This window comes from Acanthaster planci, linkage group LG04 (assembly GCF_054643075.1).
Source record: "Acanthaster planci isolate LZ-2023a linkage group LG04, COTS_SCS, whole genome shotgun sequence".
NCBI lineage: Eukaryota > Metazoa > Echinodermata > Asteroidea > Valvatida > Acanthasteridae > Acanthaster > Acanthaster planci.
The window spans coordinates 6,936,906-6,956,290 of NC_141780.1; the positions used below are offsets into that span (position 1 = coordinate 6,936,906).

The 19,385-nt window shown below is 42.7% G+C and overlaps 1 protein-coding gene across 5 annotated transcripts in view; it reads left to right on the forward strand.

Annotated features, from left to right (window-relative positions):
- Positions 1 to 19,385, forward strand: part of LOC110989176 (protein lin-37 homolog) — a 52,651-nt gene that overhangs the window by 31,007 nt on the left and 2,259 nt on the right. For 2 of the 5 annotated variants that reach the window (XM_022253352.2, XM_022253353.2), the window contains exons 1-7: positions 9,210 to 9,353; positions 12,132 to 12,288; positions 13,961 to 14,017; positions 15,023 to 15,144; positions 15,890 to 16,056; positions 18,910 to 19,044; positions 19,208 to 19,281. In XM_022253352.2, coding sequence (XP_022109044.1) covers positions 12,155 to 12,288; positions 13,961 to 14,017; positions 15,023 to 15,144; positions 15,890 to 16,056; positions 18,910 to 19,044; positions 19,208 to 19,281 — 689 coding nt within the window. In that variant the 5' untranslated portion in view covers positions 9,210 to 9,353; positions 12,132 to 12,154. Of the gene's footprint in view, positions 1 to 9,209; positions 9,354 to 12,131; positions 12,289 to 13,960; positions 14,018 to 15,022; positions 15,145 to 15,889; positions 16,057 to 18,909; positions 19,045 to 19,207; positions 19,282 to 19,385 lie in introns of those variants that run through there. The other 3 variants (XM_022253354.2, XM_022253357.2, XM_022253355.2) reach the window with 3 other exon arrangements.

Genomic DNA, 19,385 nt, shown 5'->3' on the forward strand with positions numbered 1-19,385 from the left:
GTCTTCCCTCCCCCCTTGCTGTCACAAACACTGATCATCTGTAGAGCCTTGACCTCTTCAGCAAAGACCTTCTGGACAGTTCGAATAATATCGATCTCAGCTTGATGAAGATCTTCGATCCTGGCGGTCTGGTAGGTTTGAATAGTACACTTTGCAGTTCTTCAATGGACACTACACCCATGGTTCTTCACAGAGTGGTCCTTGAAGCGAGATTTCAACTTGAAACAAGCAGCCACTGCTCTCTTGGCAAGATGCCAGTCAAAGAAAAGCACTCCAAGCATTCCAAATCCAAGCTGCCATTGCTGATTCGTACAGCCATGGTAGGCATCTTCCTAACCTCTGGGTCACCTTCAGTAATCATTGGCTGGGAGGCCTCTGAGACTGGAAGCTCCTCCTTCCATAGCAATGTCGTTCCCTTCGACTATCTGGATGTATTTACCAACTCTTTTGCTGAGGTACCTCTAGATCCACCGTCTGCTGGATGGTCGTCAGAGGCGATGTATCTCCACAGTGGTGGCTCGGTAAGTTCTCTGATCTGTTGCACCCGGTTGGTGACAAAAACATTAAACCTGCGAGTGTCGCTGGCGATGAAGCTGAGGACGACCAGAATATCTCTGTCAGGTTTTCGTATTTCAGCTCCTTCTTCAGAACCGAACTGACCTTAGCCGACACTACTGCGGCATTGAGTTCCAGACGAGGAATTGTAATTTGCTTGAGGGGGCAGACTCGAGCTTTGCCCATTATCAGAAAACAGTGTACCCTGCTCAGAATATCAACGAGGCGCAAATATGAGCATTACGCATAGCTAACAGTACTGGCATCTGAAAAATGATGAATTTCAGTTGACTTCACCTGCCAAAAGGCTATGTGGCTTGAAGCACCGCGGAATCTAAAGGTGCTCCAGCAGATGCAGCTAAGTTCTCCATTGTTCCCATCTCTCTCCTACTGAACCACGGAGGGGGTCCTCCCATCCAGCATTTTCCTTACATAGGCACTGCAGGATCTGTTTACCCGTTTACACCGTGTGGGAGCCACGAAACCCAGAGGGTCATAGATCTATGACTTCTGGGTTGTCGACAACACTCCACATCGAGTGGTCGATCCTTCATGATGATGCAGAACTGAAAAACATCCGACTTGATGCACCACTCCACGCTCAGAGCTTCTTTCTATTGGCAAAGCGTTGTGACTCAGATCATGACTTGTAATTCCCCTAGCTTTGTCCTTGACATCAATGGCGTCCAGCATGCTCTTGAGTTTGAGACAAAGTTGTGGAGGTGCAAGCATCCACGAGTGCGGAGTTTCTTTGTGTTGGAAATCATGTAGATGGCTTGGTCATGAGTGGGTACAGATGTTAGCTCTTCATCAACATTGAAGTTGCTTCTCGCAAAGTCTGCTGCTGCTGCTGAACTGACCTGTTTCATAGCCATTCGCAATCTTCTTCAACCGAAAGTTCGCACAGCCTGGCGATGACACGTCCCCGAACAAGTGTACGGTCATAAGGTATGAGGTGTGTTCCATACTGTAGTCACCATTCTCCCACCAGAGAATATATCTGAGAAAGTGATGGTGTTCTGATGCTACTCGAAACTGAAAGAACAATTTGCTCCACATCGCAGATAATGGCCACTTGTTCTCGCCTGAATCTGCAAAGGACTCCCACTAGGGTGTCGGTCAGGTCTGGACCTTGTAGGAGGTGGTTGTGTAAGGAGTCACCATGGAATTTTGCACTGTACTGGGCATGATGCGTACTTTATCCGGCTTATTGGCATTATACATTTCATGATGGGGTATGTATCAAACCCGGCCAGTCTTGCTCGATTCTGGTTCATCCTCACCAACTTTCTCTGCATGCCCGTTCTTAATCAGGTTGGTCATGAATGTGCAGTAGTCTTGATGATATTTAGGATTCCTGATGAAGCGACTCTTTAGCTGCTTTAATCGATGCCGTGCCAGTTCTTCGTTGTTCCTAAGCTAAGGCGGCGCTGGCTTCCTGAATGGCAGTGGAATGATAAGGTGCCCATCTGGCTCCAGGTGATTGCTCTTTTCCATCTTCTTCAAGAACTCCATGTCATCATGTGAGAAAGACTCGTCCTTGGTGATTGGCTCACTGAAGTCAAGTTCCATAATTTTTGTCACTTCATAGGGGGTGATGAGCTCCTTCACCAGAGTCCTGAAAGACAGCTAAACTTGGTCCTGTTGCCCTTTGGTTTTTGCACTTAATATCTCACTGCTTGACAGTGGGGAAGGTACCTCGCAAGTCAGAACTCTGTGACTCACACCGATAACATCGTAAGTGTCATGCTGACCTCGAGTGGGATCAATCACTCCCACTATCCCCCAACCAAGATCATTTTTCTGGGCATATGGTCCGTTTTCAATGGGAGATATGACTTCGTGTGGTGCCAACACCTTTAGACAATTGCAGCCTAAAAGAAGACCTATCCCACAGTCAGCAGGTGCCATCAGATACTCTGCAACTCTTTCCAAATGTGGCCAGTTTCTCGCCATGGCGGGGATGGGAATATGGGTGCGACTGGCAGACCTCACTCCTCTTGTACCCGCTGCAGGAAGTGGAATCCCAATTAGAGTGTAATAGCCCCTAACTATCAGACCATCTACCTACTGCTTGTAACTCTTTGGTCTCTCGCAAACATGGTTGACAACAGCTGGACCTCTATTCCATTCACTCCCAGAACAGCGCATGTGCTCTAAAGTATGAAAGTTGTATCAGACTGGGTGTGTAGTAAGCCATAGACCAGTCTTTCAACTTTGGGGTTGTCCCAATGAGATAGCCACACTGGAACCGTCATAGAGCATTTCCCATAGTCTTCTATTTCACTGCAGAGGCTGATTTTGGTGGTATTCGAGGTAGAAGATTTTTTTTCCTGCCGGGGTTCTATTATGATAGAATTAACATTTGCCTCGTTTGTCTCCTTAACATCCCCATGCAATGATGTAGGGTGTCACTCACCACAGCTCTTGCATGCTTGTCTCTTCTTGCAGTGATGCCCTTGACGTAGGCATCCAAAACGAAGACCTTACTTCTTTAAGAACTCCTTTCGTTCTGCCATTGCCATTTCCAGAAAGGACTGGCAGACATCTACATGTAGGTAATGACCCTTTCAGCACACTCAGGGGGCATTCCCTTCGACTAGATGTGAACCTCTCTCGGTGGTCACCCTTACACTGCGTTTCCTTTGCTCCAGTGGTGAAGGACCTTGGCCTGGTTTTCCTCGGCTTACTTCTGCCATGCTTGGCATCTGTAGCAGCAAGATCTTTTGATTCCCTAGAGTGAGGTTACCGGGTCGCAAGCTGTGTCGGCTTCATCTGCAATAAATTTGGAGAGTTGGCTGAACAATGGGTACTTTCCTTCTTTAGACTTGTGCTCTGAAACCTTTCTTGCCCATCTGTTGATCAGCCATTTAGGAAGCTTTCCCAAAATCTTTCGGTGTTCACGCTCATCTTTCAAAACACCCAGGTGACCAATACTTTTCATGGCTGTGCGGCACTGCCCCATTAAATCTGCCAAGTCACGTAAAGCCTTTCAATCGTGAGGGGGTACTTAGGCCACAAGTCTAACATGTCACGGAAGGCATTTCCTTCAACGAAGGCATCTCCATATCCTTCTACGGCTTGTTTTGCTGAGCCTCCAATGTATCTTTTTAGATAATGCCAACCTCTCAGAAGGCGGAACTCCTCTCCGTTCAATAAGGGCTTCAAAGCACTCGTCCATTTGAGATACTTCAACGGGTCTCCAGTGAGCACCCCTGGTTCTGGAGGGGGAGACGGTTGATGCTGAACTGTTTTGCAAGGCATTCAGCAAGACTCGATATCTGCTGCGGTGTATTGCCTACTGATGTTCCCACCATTTTACCCATATCGCCTACTGAGGTTCCCACCATTTTACCCATTTTATACGCATGAAATTTTCCTGTGTCACTACTTGATGGCTTGGGCATGAAAATTGCAGTGGTGTCAACCAGAATCAGACAGGCCTCTCCATTCGAAAAGTTCGTAGAAATGGACTTTGGAGTAAAGTCACTGGCAAAAGGGCTTAGTGAAATGACCGTCTCTGAAGCCACAGGTGGTCGTTCTATGGTTGTTAGGTTCTCATTGTTGGGTAGGCCAGATGTTGACAGAGGACTTCGGTGGGTCGCAAGTATTAAAGTTGAGCAGTCAGTCATGACACCATGGGTGGTGACAGGATCTACAGGATTCTCTCCAATAGTTGCATGAGTTTCCAGGTATTGTTCAACATACGCATGCTTCTCTTCCTGGGAAACCTCTTTAAAATCATCTATTCGTAATTCAGGTTGCTCCCTGTCCACTGCTTCTATTGTCGCCTCTGCTACATGTAGTTCCTTCAGTATATTCACCTTTTCAAGCTCTGCCCTTTTCAACTCAAATTCTGCCCGTTTCTTTGCTTCAAGATCGCCACACATCAGCTTGGTTCTAATGGCTGCAGCTTCTGTTACAATGCCCTGTCAGGGACACCAGCCCTTCTTGAACCGGTTGACCCCCATGAGTGATGGCTTTTAGAGGACACAGTAGATTTGATCTCGTCAGGGTCAGTCTCCAGCTTAATAATGCGTTCGCAAATGCTTTTGACAAGTTGACGATTTTCCTCTTCAAAAGCTTCATATCTTTCATGTGAAGCATGGCGTTGAGTATCTGTAGGCAAAAGGTCTTCAAGTTCGCAGTATGTTTCAGACAGGTAGCTCATTGCATAGATCTACCTAGTGACTCCGTCCTTGTTTCAGTACAGTCACATTGTCAGAGTCAGAGAGAAACCTTTCTACATGATTGGCACATTTGCGCCAAGCGAGACCCTAAACTTGCACTGCTGTGGCGCAATCTGCTGCCGGGTGTCCTGCTCCGCGAGAGACATTAATTTTGTTATTTTACCACTCAACAGTTATAATCAATCAGAAAACATACCAGCATATCAATATGTAAAATGTAGCAAACTTCAACACTTCAAACTTTGGTAACTTGAAAATCCTGTTAACTGAAGGAAAGAAATATTTCATTCCTTGCAATAGATTAGAAATAAAATAAAACCCTACTTAACTCAAAGTTTGAGGGTGTTTCCTTCAGGTTAGAGTTAAATCAAGATTTCACTGTACATGTATGTACATGTACATTATGTAAGCAATATCAAACAAATTACAAATGCTAATTGAATATGCAAACAGAAATTCAACATGTAAAATACACCTGCTCAAGTGGAACTGAACAAGAAATGACCCGTCTATAATCTGTGCATGAATGTTCACTTTACAGTTCACAGAGTTCGACAGCACATCACATGACACATCGCAATGAAGGACAAGATGTGATCACCCAGTTTGTGCAAGCACCAGTACTGACCACTGAGAAAGGTACGTCCTTGCCCCACCTCAGAAGATTCATTCAGCCAGCAGTGATACATCAGTGTGAATATTCACGTGTTAGCCACTCCAGTTAGGCCTACTTGGTGATCTGCATCAGGATGGTATCACTGAAGAGCTGGTCATACGGTCAGCTGCTACTTTGACAGCAGGTTAGAGAAACAGCTTCATGAACTTGGAGCGTCAGAGGCAGACACACAGGGCAACTTACATGTAGCAGGTGGAAGTGTTCTCTTCAATCTCACTGCAGGAGAGCTGTACAGAGGAGTTTTCACTGTAACCGTTTGCACTCGCAAGGAACAACTTTGGAAGTGTCATTTCACACATCTATTTTTGTTGTACTACCATTAGGGGGGTTCGCTGGTGTTCGCAAGTGGTCGATTGACATCTAACCAGTCCAATAGATCTAGCACAACAATACCCAGATGGAAGAAGCACAGACACAAGGGTCTTGACTGAAGCATTAGGGATCATTGCTCTGGTTCTTGGGAAAGTATACATGTACATCTGACAAAAGCTAGGTTTGCAAATTAATTCCCAATGGCTCCAGAACTCCTCACATGTTCCCAAATGCTCCGTGGTTATAGTAACAAAGAACAAAGTTACATAAAGCATTAAGTACATGTACATGTAGACTAGCAGTAATATAGACAGTAACTTGTGATTACAGAGTCATAAATATCCACATGAGCATACAATTTACAAAAGGTTTCCCCAAGCAAAGCACAAAGAAAGATACACAGTTTCTTATGTCCAGATACTAGACCCGGGCAACAATAAGAATAGTCATGTGGATTACCTCCTTGTGTGCACTAGACTTGTATTTAACAATGTGATTTCTGGCTATTTGGTCACATTTCTATTGCTCATAAGAGACAAAACACAGCTTAAGATGTTGACCTCCCATGGAAAACTTGACCATGCCTCTGTTGGTTGGTGTTTGTTTCCTCGGGTAAGCATTACAAAGTGGGTGTATAACAACTTAATGGCAAGTTTCATTAACAATTATAGATTTAGCAATCATCTGCAAACAGGCAAACCTTGGAAGAGATGCCATCTGGAAGGTCATTTATGTAACACAGGAAAAGGAGTGGCCCAAGCACTGTGCCCTGTGGAACACCTGAGGCTACATGGACCGCTTTGGACAATTTACCTTGAGCAACAACAGTTTGTTCACGTTTTGTGAGAAAATCTGGTACCCAGGAGAACAGTGAGCCATGCAGACCACAATTTCATCTTGTGAAGCATGCATCTGTGGGGAACTGTATCAAATGCTTTTGCAAAATCTAAAATGACAGCATCTACTTGCTTGACTTTGTCTGAACCACTGAAAATGTGAAGAATGGTAGATAAAAGTTGGGTTTCGCAGGAGCGATGCAACCTGAAACTGTACTGGTATAGTCGCTCAGGATATTAAATCACTCATGATGATTCATAACGTGACAGTAAATGACGTGTTCCAATAACTTGCAGATCACTGATGTGAGCAAAATTGGTCTGTAGTTTGCTGGGTCTGTCCTGCTACCCACAAAAAGTAATCAAATGTACAGAATTTGACCTTTATATAAATTAACACAAATCAACAACGCAAGGGCAATTTGTTTATCTAATTAAATTGAAACAATCATAACTAATTACAAAATAACAAACAATTAACTGGATACCTTATGTGTAGTTGTACAATGGTTGCACATATATATGTATGATGCCCGATTACACATAGGCCATGGACTCCGAGCTAAGTTGGTGAGTCCGACTATACCTAATCACAGCCATAACTTTGTAAATTGTCTCTGTTTTTGTTGTATTTTCTACCCCAGTAAATGCTTAAACGTATCCCAAATACCCATAAAGAACCTATGAGAACCAAATAAAGGAAATTTAAATAAGGCATTGAATGAATTCCACTTACGACTTTGGGTAACCAAAAATATGCATGGCGACTCCAGATGAAGTGTGAGCCAAAATATCCAACGCGCCCATTGAACAGCACCCTCTTTTGATGAATGTAACAAACAAATTCATGTTCCGGGCGTTTTTTTTTTCTTTTTTTTTCATACTCGTGTACACCTCAACGACGTTACCTCATGAATTATATTACAATTTAGGATCTTAACAGATGACTGTATCCTGTATCGAGAAATAAAGACAAGGAATGATGCTCAAGCTCTGCAGACGACATAATTATGCTCAGCAAATGGGAGTTAAGTTGGCAGATCATGTTGTCTACCTGCATGATGAATGGAAAACCACTCGAGAAGACAAAAAGTCATACTTACCTTGGAGTAGAAATATATCACAAACTGAGTTGGGCTAATATAAGCAGTGTCTCTTCCAAGGCAAACAAAATGCTCGGGTTACTCTGTAAAAACCTCTACAGCTGCTCTCCAAGGGTGAAGGGGATTGCCTACAAAAGTCCTAAGCTGGAATATTGTGCTAGTGTCTGGGATCCGTACCACCAAAATCACACACACACACACAAAAGAAATTAATAAATACAAAGACTAGAAGCTCTCCAGCGGAGACAGAGTGGCAAGATCTGTATGCAGAGATTTCTGACAAAAAGAAGTGTTTCAAAACCTGGGATGGAATAGTTTGGAGGAGCGTAGGGCCACCAGTAGACTCGCGTTATTCTATAAATCAAGTACATGATCAGTGACTTGAACACGGATCATCACCGGGTCAAATCTGACAGAGGGGGATTACAACACGGAAAACTTTTTCTATATTTCATATTTCCTTGTCCCATCAATCGGCACAATAGCTTACAATAAATTCTCCCTCATACCCAGGATCCTTTTTTGAATGGAATTATTTACCAGTCAAAATAAGGGAAGCTTCAAACACTGATACCTTCACTAAGAATTACATCAAGAAAGACCCGCTTTTTAGTAGTGATTGTTTTACTTAAAAGTTCACCCCCTTAAATTGGATTTTTTATGCCTGGTTGTTTTCTGAGGGCTAACATGTGATGAGCCCTTCCTAAACATAATGTGTTTTTCTTATGTCGAGATCCTACCTAATATTATATGTTACATTTTTGTTATTTATTTATAGCTTATTCAATTTAATTTAATTTAATTTTGTTTAATTCTATTAGAATACATATTCACATATAGTCATAGGTTTGGAAGGGGGCCCTTTGGCTCACAGTTATTAAGTGAGCAGTTTCTCCTTCTGGCATTTGCTGCTGGCTTTTAGGCCTATATCATCTAATCCTTGTCCTTGGAATTTTTACACGTGTTTTAAAGTTCTCTGGTTCTACATTAATAAATAATAATACACTAATAATGATAATAATTAACGCAGTATACTTAGTACGATCTTGAAAGAACAATTTTCCTTCCAATTTCCCCAGTCTCATCCCGTCCTAGCCACGTTTTTGGTGGAATTTTACAACGTAGTGGGGTCTTCCTGGCGACGGTCTCCGAGTTTGATGAGGAGGGGGGCATTCTGACTAATACGGGGCAAGATCTTCAAGTCGGCGTGGTTGTTAGAGAGAAGGGCCACATGAGAACGATCTCTGTTTCCCGTCACAGTCACAGACTGGTGCTGCCGTGGCATTTTGAACGTCTACTGGGACCAGACATCTCCCGCGGCGCTTGTCTTCACATCAGGCTACTCGATATTTCAGAACCAAAATATAATGGGAGGCTGCTCCATATGGAGCTAGTGTTTAATAGCTCTTGACGATTTACTGGGGTACTCAAAACCATGTTCAAACTGACGAAGTCTGAAAGCCAAAGCCGAAATGAAGCCAAAATTTCGAAAAGAAAAACCCATTCAGCCTGTAAAGTCTGGCACTTTCCAACGTCCAGTACGAATGCGTTTACGCCTGGTGAGTAAGTGCAGGTACCAAACACGTTTCTCCGTGGTATTAAAATGGCGTCTGATTTGAAGAGGTACATGCAGCTTACCCAGGTACCGGTGTTAATCTTCTCTCAGTCTCCCCTGTAACCTGTAAGTGTAACTTTGGTTGTAGATGTTCACTTGTCATATGAATAGGGTTCGTCGAGTGTCCGTCTAGAATAAAAAGAATTTTTCTAGGCCTGTACCCTTCTATTAAACATGCATGTCGTGTACACATAGGCCTACCCTAGCCCCACTACTAGTACTAGTGTGGCACGGACTCTCACTCCCGATCCATCCTTAGCCACACATCCGTATGCGCAATTTCGTGTCGGCGTACTGAACATTTTCGGCGCACCCACTTTTAATCCTGGGTGCAATTTCTTTTGCACACGAACATGATTCTTGACCTTTCTGCTTTCTAAAAACTATTTATTGAATGATTTCACTCACGTTATTGAGGTATTTTCCAGTCTTTTTGCCATCCATTCAATCTAACGGGCTCACTCTCACAGTCGCCATCTTTAAAATAAGGTCGTTGAACATTACGTCCCTGACCCATCATCGTCTCGACGGCTCTTCCATGTCAAGACATCTAAACTGCTGCCAAAGTTTTGGAAGAGCCCATTGGTACATGTAGTATCTTATCGCTCAGTCCGTTTATTACATACGTCTTGACATGGAACAGCCGTCGAGACGATGAGGGGTCAAGTGATGTATTCTCATGTTAATCTCATGTGTTGCTGTCCGTCATTGAATGGGCACAAAAGAGGAATATAATTCTCTCTGTACTACCAGCACATGATATGCAACACACAATGTACATGTGACAGCATGCAGCATCTGGGATCGACAGGTACTATCTTTGTGAAATAGCTTGCAAGGCATACACATGTGCCCTTACTCCAAACAACCTGCAGTCATCTGTCCGAAAGTGTGGCATTTATCCCTTTGACCGATCTGCTGTGAACCCATCTAAGTTTCAGCCAGCAACAGTGTTTTTCAACTACAGAGGGTGATTCAGAAGGTACCGATGCCTATACACCTTTGGCCACTGCAGCTGAAACATCACACGCTGATGACACTACTGAGAAGTGCACAGACTATTTCAGAAAAACTGAAAAGTTGCTTAAGAAGAATGCTAAACCCACCAAAAAGCGAGAAGTTCTCAGTTCTGTAGTTGGAGGTAAAGCCATCACTGAAGATGTGGTTTTAGATGACATCCGGAAACATCAGAGTCAACTGAAGAAACAAAAGCTAAGCAACAGTGACAATTCACAGAAGCCTTCTACTTGTACGTCAGGAATACAAAACAAAATAAAACAAAGAAAAAAAAATTTACCAATGATGGTCACTGATGTAGAAAATAGCGATGACGATTCTCAGCTTCTTGGTTCTAGTGACTTGTGTTGTAAGTGCAAGAGATTTCAACCCGTAGAACTGAAAAAATTGACACACTTGTCTTTGTGTCATGGGCACAATGCACCCACGCTGACTGCTATCACTGGGTGCACTTGAGGTTTTGCACTCCAGTGCATACATGTATGTTCGGAGACATTCTGAATTTTATTGCCCTTGCCACAAATCAGAAGAATAGAATTCTAAATTCCAAGACACACAGCATGCTAAGTGGATTATCACACACGTACATGTATGCATGTGTACACAAATATAGTTCATATAGGGAGAACCTTAGATTAAGTACAGTTTACAAGGAGAAGTTTTACTTCACCTCATGCCATACAACTGCGATACAGTGACTGATGATTGTACTGCATGGATTGAAGATGTAAACACACTTTGTACATGTGTACATACATGTACATTCATGATTATTCAGCGCATGTGACCATTACTAAATTTTCATGAAAGTGCTGACGCCTAGATTTTTCCCCATTAGAAGCCAATAATTACCAAATAATTTTTTGTGTTTAAAGGGTTGTAACCTATACATGGAACTACTGTTCTCTAGTGTATTTTGTAGTGCTTAACCTATATTATTGGCAAAAAAGGAGTTTTTTCTGCCATCCTCACCTGTCATCCCTCGACGATCCGCACACATCTGCATTCTCTTGTGGCTGTACGTCACGTGACAAAAACAGACGCAGTGTATTCGCGTAACGAATATTTGTGTTGCTTTGGACACTTGAAAATGGTAGTTCATACAGGTACATGTAAGCTATTATTAAAGGTCCTCTAGTGACTATCTTTTGAAATCTGTCTCTATTCTGTTGCCATAAGAGAGCAACCACAGCCCTACGTGTGGGGCTCATCCCAGACTGGGGGCCAGTCTACCAGACTCCGCGAAAATGCCTTCTATGAAACCCCTTTGGCATGTACGGATCACTCACCTCATCAAACTACCTATGTATTAATATGGGCGATTTCCAGTTTGTAGAAATTTTGGTTTCAATTTGGGCCATTCATTTACTACAGCGATTAACTCCCAATCGTTAACCAAGCAATGCCAAACACAGTCGGGATCTGTTTGGTCTTGAAACCAGACAGCATTAGAGATGGTGATCCCAACTGCTGTTTTATCAACGACTTTTGTTATTTCACATGGAAATACCGGTATGACCAGAATTGATTTCAAACTATTACTATTTGTTTGGCAGGTAATTTGCATTAATTCATCACTCTTGGAAATTAGAAAATGTGTTCTGAATTTACAAAATTGACCCCTAATTTCTGTAAGCACAATGCTTCTGACCTCATTTTCAGTTGGCAGGGTTGTCATGTTCGGCAGGGTCGTCATTTTTGGCAGGATTCCTGAGAAAGTGTGATACAGTTCAACAAATCATAGTCATTGAAATGTATATGTACATGTGAAACCCTTAAAAAAATGATAATAAATCGTAAAATCTAAGATTTTCTGTTTCTTCTCAGAGTTTTTGATCTGACTTCGTAGAATGAGTGGGCGGGGCAAGCATCATCACCCCCACCAGCTGCAGCAGGAGGACAAGGAGAAGAGCAGCATGGCCAGTCCTCGCAGCAAGCTGGAAGGAGTGCTCCAGAACCTTGTGGAGAAAGCCGACGAAGAGAGGTAGGTGCTTTGCCTGTGAGAAACGTCCCACCCAGGCCTTGAGGGGAGAAGTTGCAAGTGACACAAAACACTATGAAGGGGACCGGTCATGTTGTTTCCCCTACTGTAACAAATTTCTGCAAGTGTTTCAACAATTACTGTATGAACATGTACCGTATGTACTTGCAAAGAGGCATGGAGCCAATAGGGAGAATGAAATAGTAGAGTTCTTGCAAAGGTATTCCCTTTGGCAGCGAAATTAGAAAAGAGGAAAACAATTTACTTGTCTGTTTTGACATTAAAATGGATATTGATTCTTATTAAAAACAGATATCACTCACAGTGTCCATTCAGTTACAATATCCACACTGATAGACATGCCGTAGAACAGGTTGTGGAGTGCTCAAGACTTGGCAAGAATGTGAAACCATCAGTGAAACACCGCTCATATGACAGTAACTTTCTGGCCTCTGTTTACAGTGTTTTTTGCCATATATACATGTCAACAATGACATGTTTGTCACATACCGGTTCGTTTATTGAAAATTGTTTGTTCATTTAGTGCAAGACCAAGCACAAACGTGAAGCTGTTGCTTCATATCAAATGCATTATAAAGTGTTCAGTGATGTCAAGTGTAAAATTCACCTGAAGTCTGAACCAGTGTTAAACAGTCCGTAATATGGTTAAAGTGTGGAAGTTTACAGGTGTCATCATCAGTATTGTTGTGCGTGTACGCTAATTTGCGTTGGTGGACTGTTGCTGCCAGTGAATGAAAACTTACCACAGCATGTGATCTTTCACATGTTGTGCATCATTGCAGCTACATGTAGTAGTTAACCCTGAAAGAGCTGGAGGAGCAGAGTCCCTCTCCCCCAGCTGTTTAAGAGTTGGTCAGTAACTCTCTGCTGTCATTTGACACCGATGTTGTGGACCTGTATGTACACATGTACGTGTATGCTCGTGTACTGTTATCATGCAGAGCTAATTTTTCCCAAGACTGGTCAGCCAGTGTACTGTTCCACTGCCGTGCTCAAAAAATTCTGTCCATTGCTCTAGAATTTGCAGTGCATCTGGGCTGTCATGCCTGGGGTTTACTGACAAGGAGTGTCTTCACATGTGTGTCACGTTCTTTACAAATTGGCATGGGAAAACTGAGGCCCCCCCCCTGGCTGTGAAATTGTCCAAAATAACCTGCGTTCTTTCAGGGAGACTGTGTGAAATTTGCACAGACTTCAGCTTTAGGGTAACACTCATGGACTCATAGTCATGACAGTGTGGGTGCCATGTACATGTACACGTACATAGACCTGTGGGATTGCACATTTAATTGGCTACAAAGATGCATACAGAAATAAATATTCTCCTTTAGTTTCATTAACTTGTACATGTGCATATACATGCTTTGTTGGAGTCACTATTTGGAGAGGTTTGGCATGTTTGGGGAGTGGCATGCAAGTTTATTCGTACATGTAGTTTTCAAAATTTCTTTTGATCTTGCGATATTTCTTAAGATGTACACCCAACCAGTACATGTATTTGTACCCGTCCTTGTGTGCACACATTAAACATGTTAAATGCCTTGGATATGATGCATTGACCATGAGACATGAGTGTCCGTCTGGTTTGCGCCTACTCTGTTGATGTCACTTCATTCTCTCTCTTTTGTTTGTTTTTAATTCCGTTTTCCTGTAGTTCTCCAGCAGAGATTGAACTCATCCCTGTCGTCAAAACTGAGGTTGAACCAGACAGGTACGGAACCTTATAAATCGTCATTATACATAATACATCCCGACTTGGTCCACTGCCCCAACTTTGTTGACATAGTTGGGCATGACCATTTTGGATGAAAAAAAAAATTGAGAAAAAGACCTAGGGGGATCAGAACGTATCAGTAAATAAAACAAAAGAAAAGGAGTTACCCAAACTGGAAAAAAAATGATACATGACCAGATGAAATCAGGAGGGGATCAGGATCCTCATTAAACGTTTGCTATAGCAATTTTCAGTCACTGACACATGGTTTGTTCCTTGCCATGGCCTGTACAAATGTGTGGCATCTACACATGTTTGTATGAGGACATATGGTCGACACTTCCATTTTCCATCTTGCTAGTCACTAAAAAAAGTTGAGCTAGTGAAAGGGGACAGTATACACTCATACACGAGATATCCTATCTGCGCTTGATTTGCACACAACCATTGCTCAGACTGGAACTTAGAGTGTAAAAAAAATGACGACCTAGTCTCAATGAAATATTGTTCACATATTGTGCAAATGACTCTGAAGACTTGGTATTTGTAGTACATGTACATGTACTTGGCAATCTGCCTGTAACTCAGATCTAAGTCAGTCAGGTATTTTTAAAGCCATTAGCTGATAAGTACAGTGTAACACCACCCAAAAAGAGGTAAAATTGGCCTATGAATTGATTGGGAAAGTTTGGTCACCAGGTAACAAGCACTTGCCCTAAAGCCCACAGAGAGCTGAAAAGGTATGGTGGCTTTCCTTCAGCACATTAAAAGTACAAAAAGTGTAATGAACCTCATGGCTGTCTGTGTATACATGTATGTGTATTTTTAGAGCCTGAGTCTCAATGTGTGCGGAGCTGAATCCCATGTTGAATTTTGTTCCATTTACCAGCATTGTACAGTCTGACTTCCATTTATATTTTGTTGCATTTAGCACACGCATGTAGGTGGGTGATACTACATTATTTGAAGTCTCATTTAGAATGTGTCATTTTGCATGTGTAGTGAGCCCGCAGAGGCTCCCTCCCCGTCCAAACGACAAGTCAGCCGATCTCGGAAGAGAAGAAAGCGGGAGTTGCCGCCATCACAGGTGGACAGTGATCTCCTCGATGCGGCAAGACTGCAGCGTAAGTCATCACAATTTTTATGATGGTGCTTGGGTTGTGTTATTTTTTGGGAAGTGCACTCCTGTAATTGGACCTCTGACCTCCGACCCCGTTGTTTGTTGATTTCAGCTTGGTGTCATACTATGCTTAAAACCTCTCGAGGGAGGTGAAAAAATCTCGGGGTTGACACAGTGCTGCAACTGGCGATGATTCCCACTTGAACTTTGGACAATTTTGACAAACTCTGCATCAACCCCAAGATTGACTCCAACCCGGGTTTGAACTGAACCCTGCTCTGGACCAGGGTTGAGATTTTTTAACGTGGTTAGAAAATTCCGGGTTTGAACTTGCCTTGGTTCACTGGAACCCAGTGTGAAATAACACTGGGTTGAACTCGGAGTTGAAATTCAAATTTTCAACCCATGGCGGTCATTGGTTCACCCAGAGTTGATTTCAACCCGGTTTGAAAGGCTGTAGCATGAAGCAGCCTACAGCTAACATGGATGAGGGTAAGTACTGGAATATCATCGGTGACAACCAAATACAGGTATTGTGACCCACTGGTGCACTCTGCCAAGTAACACAGACAAGTCAATGAGTAACCTTCCTGACTCCACTATTTGAAGTTAACCGCTGTGCTGGATTCTAGTAGAATACCCATTCTGTAAGGGAGGATCAGGCCACACACAAAGTTACAGTCTCTTTGCCCAGAAAATACTGATAATGAAATTTTCCACTCTGTTTGTTTACGACCACACCACCGCAGATTCTTACGTCATGAAGCTGTTTGACCGCAGCGTGGACCTGGCTCAGTTCAGGTCCACGTCCTCCTTGTACCCCGTCTGTCGAGAGTGGATGCTAAACCGGCCGGCTGGCCAGAGGGCCAACAGAGAGCGCAGCCAGTCCCCAGAGCCTCTGGACGACTCAGATGATGTAGGTTTGGGGTAGTTCTGTTTCAGGGCCATAAAAGCATTGCCTCCAATGTGCCAAGTGAGAAATGGCAAGAAATTGCAGATATGTTGGTTCAGTCCGCATCTCTCACTAGTTCTGCTGGTGGGAGACAGCCACATTTCACAGGGAAGCTCTGTTTTATCTTGTTCCCCGAATCTATCATATATAATAAGTTAAATGGAATGATGCCAGACTATTAGGGGTTCCGGTCTTCACTTTCATTTTTTTTAATGGGGCTTGAAACATTTAGATGATCTAAATGAACTTAAAAGATTTTAATTATTCTGGACCCAAAATGGGATGAATTGGTTGGAATTTGTATTTTGTCACTGCTGTTGTCACTCTCAGGTTTCCAAAATGAAAAGTTTGATGTCAAATTCAATTCAAGATGGCCAGCACATGAATAGAGTCTCTTAAGACGGATGTGTATGTGCACTTGTGTCTTGTACTTTTTCCTCTATGTATGTAAACCTCCAATACGGTGTGTATGCTGTCAACCTCAACTCCATGGGCTGCATGCGCATTCCTTCACTAGCCCCTGGTCGTGTTGAATATGAAATAGGACGCTGACTGGCTATTCAGAATGAATATACATAAGTGTAAAGTGAATTGCATGCTTATTTCAAAAGCTGCATCCTCACACCCACATATTCTCCTGCACATCACACCCCTGTAAATCTGCGTTGCCCCTAAACACACTGAATAAAGTCCTAATTTAAATATCCCAAATAGTGGGATATTTAAATCATACAATACCAGGGGTTTGATGGCACCATGCATGGTGGGAACCAACATGGCGCAGCAAGATTGTACCCATAGGAATGAGGTTGGTACGCTATTTACCGGTATATGTATGTGTACTGTGTGATGAATCTGGCTTGTAACCATTGTCTAAACACTTTATTTGTCCATGTTTCGGCTTCATCCAGTTTGCCACTGAAACTATACAGCACACTATAGGGGTGTCGCAATTGAGCAATCCGAAATACCCCCGGGCAATCACTGCATGTTGTGTGAACATGTATTACTGTTCTGATCTCGACAACCTCAACCTCACGATATTGTGATTGGTCGAAAGTTTTCCTATCTGAAGTCTGCAGGCACTCTTTTGTGCATATAAAAGTAATTTTGAGCATGTTTGGATTTTTTTAGCTTACATTTAGTAGTGCAAGGAAATGTTTTTGTAAGTCTGTCTCCAGAGACTCTTTACTGGCCAAAGAACGGTCGTTCCACCAAGCATAAGCAAATCGGTCTTTATGAACCACAAAGTTTTTCTTTCACTAGATGTAGAAAGGAATATACATTAGAACTGGTGAATGGTTGGAAGTTGTTTCTTGTTCAACACTTGAGAGGTGGGAGCCAAGCTGTGCACGCTCTTCGTGATAATTCTTTGACCCTTCACCCCCATTTGAAATAAATGGATAGATCCTTTGTTCCACTATGTTAAATACAACAAATAAGTGCATCACTGTTATAATAAGGCCCTTGGGACTGTACAGTTACCTTGTTGAAGGTACTGTGCCAGTAATTGAAACTGAAGAAAAAGAAAAGACTTGGAACCTCAAATTGTCCTTGTTATAAACATGACATATTAACAGTGCTCTTCTCATCAGTGTCCGTTTCTACTTGTATTTGGCACCGATCACGTTAAAGCATAGCCACCCTGGACTTACACCTGTACTCGCTTTATGTTCATGTAAGGCACTGCTAAACACATTGACTGCTGCACATAATTTCACAGAGGCATTCTCATTTGCCAAGCGTTGTATGCATGTGTACATATTTAATAGGTACCTTTCACATGTCTGTTTGAACATGAGCATTTTCCGGATATGTACGCCCTGAACACTGCCAGCAGCATATTTGTTGTGTTCTTCGATGATGCCATTGTGTTCAATTTACATTGCAATAGCCTTTCATTCCTATGAGTATACTTGTAGTGGCGAAATCCAGTACACCTGTGACTACGAGTATACTTGTAGCCGGCAGTCAACGTGTTAACCTGGCACACAGTGTAAGAGTACACATTACAATTGTCCTGTGCACTTAAGACAGGATGATTTTTGAGGAATCAGCGAAGGAGCACCTGGAAAGGGCACGTAGTTCCTCACAACGTTATGACTTTATCGGTAGCTGTCTTACTGGAGAAATGACTGTGAAGTTTGTTTGAAAGCTGCACCATGCTGTGCTGTGGTTTGAGGATGGATGGCATGCTTGGAAATGACTTGCATTGCCACTTGAAATTTGTAATCTATTGAGGATTTTATGAATGAAATGAACGAATATGCTACTGGGTTCAATTGAAGTGGCTGTGCACAAAAATGGGCGTTTTTCAAGATTTTTCATTTTCAAAATTCTTTATAAGTTCATTACTTTATTTACTGGATATTTACACCCACACAAATGACTGTCTGGTGGCTACTCTAATCTGACAGGTAATATCTATTGACGCCTGTGTATTTCAGCTAGGCCTGCTGCCTTGTAAAGAGAGCCCAGATTGTGTTGCATAATTTATTTTGTTCTTTTGGAGCAGTTCGCTGCTAGCGTCTTTTTCAATGGGGCCAGATTAGCGTGCAGCTGGAGAGCTTTCATCCTTAGTTGTAATCCTTCGGATTGAATGCCAAAAATAGTATTATAGTGTTTCAAAAGGATGGCTTACCTCCGCTATTGACAACTAAAAGAATGTTCTTCAAGTCCCCCCTAGCACGGTCTTTTGTTCATAGTACGGTCTTTTGATACAAGACCCGGTTCCTTTGTCCAATTTCCGGCTCCCCAGCTATGCGTACAAACATCTTGGCACGATGGGATTAATTATATGCCGTTTTGCCCTGTCAGAATTCAGGTGGCCACCCCAATTATTACCATCTGCCAAGGCCCACTAAGCTTGCCTCGTACGTCAGGGAGGAAACTGGTCAGGACCCCCGGATACCACTGCCGATGCCAAATGACGAGAAACTGGAGACGTATTTGGTGAGTTCAGTAATGCCACTCTGCTCTTATCTTTTTTTATACTTGGGCTTTGTCACTTTCTTTGGCTTCACCCTTATTTTTCTTACACTTTCTTCGCAACCTCAGAGTTTTTGCCGTTGGAATGTCATATCATGCATACACTTCTTACATTTGCTTTTTGCAGGACTCAACCCAAGACCCTTCTAGAGAGGAGTTGCTGAGGAAGAATATGAACAGGTGGAAGAAGATCCGAAATGCGTGAGTGTGTAAAATTCTTGTGATTTGTTTTTGATAGGTATGATGTGAAAGAGTCTTGTACCTAGAGCTTTTGACCTCTCAGTTGTTCCTCATCGGTTGGTTGC